Below are 6067 nucleotides of genomic sequence, written 5' to 3' on the forward strand. Positions count from 1 at the left end.
GTTTTTTATGTATATGAAAAATGTACAATATGTATGGGAAAAAATAGACATAAAAAATATACACCCTACATTTCTAAATATAAGTCTTTTTAGTGATTTCAATAAGGGACTACATACAGAGCAAAATGAATTATTCTATACTCTAAAATATGTCTATATACATCCGTATGTAGTTTCTATTGAAATCTCTAGAAAGACTTATATTTAGAAACGGAGGGAGTAAGTTTAAAAAATGTTAATCATGTATTTGGACAATGTAACACGTGTATATAAAAATGTGCCTGATATATACAAAAAATATACAATGTGTATAGAAAAAGTAGACATAAAAGATATATTTTTAGAAAAAAAATCTTAACCGTGTATTTGGAAAATATTAAATGTGTATATAAAAAATGTTCCGGATGTATACAAATAATATACAATGTTTATGGAAAAAAGCAGACATCAAAAAATATTGTTTTAAAAATTAATCCTTTATTTAAAAAATATTAAACGTGTATATAAGAAATGTTTCTGGTGTACATAAATATGTATAAAAAACAAAGAAAACCAATAAATACTTCAAACCCGGTTAATAAACGTTCGTAGTCCAACTCTTGCAAGTATACTATGGTCATCAAATAAGCCCAAATTTACTATTGCCGACTATGACGACGTTGGCTAGCATTGTTAGCAGGGGAGCCCGGCCAATCACAAAAACCTACCCTTGCTCATGTTGCTTTTCACAATGTTGACAATATTGAAATTTCTACATGGTGTACTTCGTGTATTGAAGAAAGACTGGGTTGAATGTTAGAGATGAACAACACAAGGAAAAACTAAAAAAGAATAGACCTGAACAACGTGAAGAACCAAAGGTTGGCTCATTGGCTGGATGTTTTGTATGGTTCAATGTCGAGCGGCGAGGCCGGTCCAATCCAAAAGCAGCTAGCGATACTGTGATAGTGGTACGGAGGAGTGCAGGGTGAAGACAACAGGCACCACAGTCCACGATGGTCCGCGATCGACAGGTCGAGAGGAAGGTTCCAACTTCCCACGTACGTACGTACGTACAAGGAGGCGAATGCATTGTGCGGCCAGCGAGCTACTTGAGCTAAGCATTAGGAAGACGAAGAACCATGGGTCGAAGAAACTTGCGTCTGAGTCGTTGCCCAATTGATTCTCCCAGCGATCTTTTTTTTTTGGATAACTTTCCCCTCCCCTCCCAGCTTCCCACCCACCTCGAGCTCACCTAGCCACCGCCGCCACCGCTGATGCCGGCGGTAGTGGCGGCGCCCGGCCACCGAAGGCGGCGGGCACGGTCAGCGCGCCCCGATGGGCCTCCCTCGCGTGGGGGAGCGGCGTCATCCGGGCGGCGCGCGGCGGATCTGATGGCGCACGACGGAGCAGGCGGCGGAGAGGAGGAGGCGGCTAGGGCTCGCGGGAGAGTTGGTCGCGGCGCGGTGGATCCTCCAGGAGGTGATGGCGCGGGACGAGCGGGCGGCGGCGTGACGAGGCCATGGCGGCGGGACGGCGCTCGGCCAGGAGTGGCTGCCTTGCAGCGCCCGAGCCTGCTTCGTCCTCCGATGTCTCGGTCACGGTGCCTGCTCCAGGTCCTGGTCGTGGAAGATGGAGGTGGAGGCGCAGGCTGGATGGGCCTGATCTGGACCGCAGGGGCTCGACACGGGCGTCTGCCGGAGTTGGCCTGACTGCTGCTGTGTGCGGCTCCTGGAGGTCCTTGATACGGCTGGGAGGGAGACCTGCAAGCTCGCAACCGCGGGGAGGTGTGGTGTGTCGGGCTGTTTTGCTTTTGCATGTGCTGCCTCAGACCATCTCCAGCCGCGCCCCCAACAGGCCCCCCTAGGCAACTTTTTCGGCGCCGGCGCCATAAAAAGGCCCAGTCGCGCCCCCAGGACGACGAAAAGCGCCGGGCGCTTGGGGGCTCCGGCGCAAGGGAAAAGCGTGGCTGGCCCACGCCGTCAGGTGAAAAGTCAAGATTTTCTTCCCCGACTCGCCTCCCACCCCCCGCACTCTCGGCCGCCACTAGGTATATCCCGGCGCCGCCCCGCCGCCCTTCACCGGTAGATAGCCATTTCCCGCCGGAAAAATAGCAGAGGTTCGCCGCGGCAGCCCCTCCGACACCAGCTGGGCGTTTCCCGCCGCCGTTTCCGGCCGCGGAGGGGCAGTTTAGCGGCGGGTGCACGCCCACCGCGCGCAAGGTGTTCGGCGATTTGCCTGCCTCGGCGATGGACTCGGATGACGAGGAAGTGCTCGCTGCGCTGCTGGAGGAGGAAGCCGAGGCCGACGTCCAGGAAGAAGAGCATCTCATGGTGCTCGCCGCCCTCGCCCAGCTACTGGCGAGCAATGAAAAGCCGCGGCGAGGTGGCTCGGCGCCGGGGCGGGTGAAAGCAAAGAACCGGCATGCTTTTCCTCAGGATTGTGAATTCCATCCAGGAGTTCGACAACTACTTCAAATGCAAGATGGATTGCACCGGTAAACTTGGATTCACCTCCATCCAGAAATGCACGACAGCAATGAGGATGCTTGCATACGGAGCTCCCGATGACTCACAGGACGACTATGGGCGCATGGCCGAATCCACTAGCATAGAGTGTTTCTACAAGTTCTGTCGGGCAGTGGTGGCAGTGTTTGGACCGCAATACTTGAGAACACCCAATGCGGAAGACACTGCTCGGATCCTAGCATAGAAATGCAGCAAGAGGATTTTCTGGGATGCTTGGAAGCATCGACTGCATGCATTGGAAATGGAAGAATTGCCCATTTGCTTGGCAGGGGATGTACAAAGGCGCCAAAGGCGGTTGCAGTGTGGTACTTGAGGCGGTGGCCACACAGGACCTCTGGATTTGGCACTCCTCCTTTGATTCTGCTCTCGGGCGAGGGCGCGCGTGTTTCTCCGCTACCATTTCTTCACAATGTGGGCGCGGATGGCTTCCTCCTCTGCGGCCGCCTGCTCCACCACATCAGCCGCCGCGATACGGCCTCGGCGGCCCTTATCCTCTGCTTCCCACGGCAGGCCACCCGTTCCGGGTGGGACCCATAGTCTGCACGACCGATGATGGGGAAGAAGAGGTGTTCCGGCTGTCAGGACCAGGAGGATCCAACACCAGAGGACCCGAGCGCCCGGTGAGCTGACGCTATGGCTTCGCGGCGGCGGATTCGTTCGTCGGTCGGGCACTGTCCTCCCGGGAGCGGCGTAGTGCAATGCGACTGCCATTGCCTCCTCCGACTCGCACGGAATGGCACCCCAGTCGACGGATTTGGAGTGGTCGGAGTCTGATACGCTGCCTGCAATGTCAGAGAAGGCCGAAACTCGCCGGAGGTGAGCTCGGGTGGCTGAGGGGAATGTAGTGAAATGGCTAGGGTTTGCTCCGACAAGCGGATGGGGACGAATATATGTGGGGTCGGTTGGGCCAACATGGACCGGGTCCGACGTGGCGGACGTGCCCGGGCGCCTGAATATGAGGGGTGCCGGTCAACCCGGGTGTTTGAGGCCCATTTGAAACGTCCGTCTGAATCGAAAAAACGTGGCCGATCAATGACCAGGCCACCCGTCTAGGCGTATGAGACGGGTTTAAGGCGCCCGGCTGTAAATGCTCTCATCGATCGTTTACAACTACAAGCGGGCAATCTTGGCCGCCGATTCCCGGGCCCCATGCACGTACTAGCAGACGACTCGATCCACGACTTGCGCGGGTGGCGCCGGAGCAAACGACCCGATCGACCGACGACATGCGCGGGTGGCGCCGAAGCAATGCCGTGATCCGGCCGGCAGTGTGACTTGCATGCCATGCCGTACGTGGTGAGGTCCCATGGGCACCTATCACGGGCATGTACTCTGGATTGCTACTGCTCTCATAATCACGCGCTCCCCACTTCCCTTGCTGTTTCACGGGCACTATATAAGCAAAGGATTATTGTCCCCAGGCGTCGCCACACTACAACCCATTTGCATTTGCAGTCACTCGGTTAGCAGCTGTGTCTCACCCATCCCGTACTCCTCTGCCCATCTCGTTTCACCGCCCCAACTGAAGCCGGACACGCACTAGGACAAGGTGATCATCTCCCCCCTCTATACGAATTCCTTTTCACTATGCGGATATGCGATTCTCTAACAGTATACGCCGCTACCTATCGATTTATACATCCTATCATGCGTTCATCAGTAACAGTCAACACACATCTCACTCATGTTCCTTGGACCTGGATATCTAGCGGACATCAAATTTTTAGGCATGGCAGATTGAACTTTTTTCATGTCAAGTTGTGTTCGCCGAGGATGTCAAGGCTAGTTGGCGAGCATGACAAATCTGCATCAACTCTTTTTCTGCCAGAAAAATTGCCGTGCTTGCAAACTGAAATTGACATCCTCGCGCCAATATAAAGTGCCATGAACAACGTTCGATTTGCCATGTCTGAAAATCTAACTTCGGATTTTTAGGCTTTCTGTATTTATTTTCAGGGAAAAAATGATGACAATGGCGGAGAAAGTGCCGGAGATGGTGGTCCAGACACTTGTGGACAAAGCCGTGAATAGAGCCGTCTCCTTCGTGTTCGGACTCCGCGGGGAGAAGCACTCTCAGGAGGACCTCATGAAGAGGCTGGTGACCGCGCATGACGACCTGGAGCTGAAATTTGAGAGGACGAACAGGCTGCCCATCACTGAGACGGCATTGCTCCGTCGAAGGATGGAGATCAAACAAGCCTTCCGAGAGTGCCATGACTTGCTCTCCAACCTGGAGCTGCAGCAAGACGAAGGGGCGCCCTCTCCCCCCAAAAAGGCCAAGTCTCTCTTTGCCTTGGGCACAAACAAGAACCTGCTGAGATCCTCGGACGTCGCAAAGTTCGAGCGGTCCGTGGAGAAGGCCGACAGGCTCCTGCGCGACTTGAAGGACGGCTTTACACTTGCCCAGTATAGGTTTTATCTCAGCCCTCTCGTCACAAAGCTTCTTCAAGGGAGGGCGCTCTGGTATAAGGAGGAGCAAGGATCCCAGGGCCGCTGCCTCATGGTGCACACGTGCCCTTCCGAAGAGCATGGTATGCTGGCAATGCTAGGCTTCAAACACGAAGATCTCAAGAGGCCAATGGCATATGTTTACTTCACGGTAACACTGCGGCTAACTGAGGGCACGGACATTATTGGGATGACCGCTGAGTGCCTCAAGTCACTTCAATCACTTGGTCCCCAGTTCACGCCCTTGGTCGATCTAGCGGTCGGGGAAATCGCTGAGATATCTTCACAAGTCCTAGTTTCACCATGGCCGTGGCAATATACGAAGGTTGATCTCGCCAAGTTGGGCAGAATATCCCGTCAAGACCCATTTTGCTGCAAAGCGGATGGGATCTATTCTTGTGAGAACAAGGTCGTTCCATCGGAATTAACACGTAGATTTCCAGAATCAGTCATCGCCATGGGTTTTAACTGCCATATTTCAGCTCCTCGGAGCAGCTCAACTAGAACTAGAGCGCACAGAAACACCCACCCATATCTAACGTTGACCATTAGCTGCACACCCCATTGCTCGAACGCAGTCCTAAGTGACCGGAGTTTGCAGCAAGCAGAGGAGGCGATACAAACAGAGGCGATCGAGTCTTTCGTCCAAAAACCTGATGAGCCGTATAAAATGTATTGGTTCTCCGCACATGGTTGTGCAAAATTTATAGTATCAAAGCCTGTCGTTGAAACCAGCACATCAAACACTCAGAGAGTGTCAGAAGAGAAACCGGCCCACCAAAAACACCTCCCACCTCCCTCGTGTGCTCCCTCCCGGCGCGAGCTGCCCGCATTCATGTCGTTGTAGAGCGCGGCGCTCAACATTGAAGACACTTAGAGCGGACGCGACCTCTCACTGCCTCCGCCATTGAAGCGGCGCGCCAGCCAAGGGCACCACCGCGACGCGTCTCTGGTGTCCGCACCTGTTCAACGCCGGAGATGCGTGACTGGACGGGACACATATCTACCGCGCCCGTTCAATGTCGCTGTCCATCCGTCTGCAGCCCCTTAAGCAAGCTCCCCGGCCGAGAAACCCACTCCGGCGCCGTGCATTGACACACCCGGACGCCTGG

At 53.8% G+C, this 6067-nt stretch overlaps 1 protein-coding gene across 1 annotated transcript; it reads left to right on the forward strand.

The window, feature by feature from the left end:
• Positions 1-3240: 3240 nt before the first annotated feature.
• LOC109770013 (uncharacterized) lies at positions 3241-5802 on the forward strand. The gene is made up of 2 exons (XM_073495584.1): positions 3241-3323; positions 4464-5802. Exons 1-2 carry the CDS (start codon positions 3241-3243, stop codon positions 5800-5802), a joined length of 1422 nt encoding a protein of 473 aa, XP_073351685.1.
• The last annotated feature ends 265 nt before the right edge of the window (positions 5803-6067 follow it).

Source organism: Aegilops tauschii, chromosome 3 (genome assembly GCF_002575655.3).
Source record: "Aegilops tauschii subsp. strangulata cultivar AL8/78 chromosome 3, Aet v6.0, whole genome shotgun sequence".
Classification (NCBI taxonomy): Eukaryota; Viridiplantae; Streptophyta; class Magnoliopsida; order Poales; family Poaceae; genus Aegilops; species Aegilops tauschii.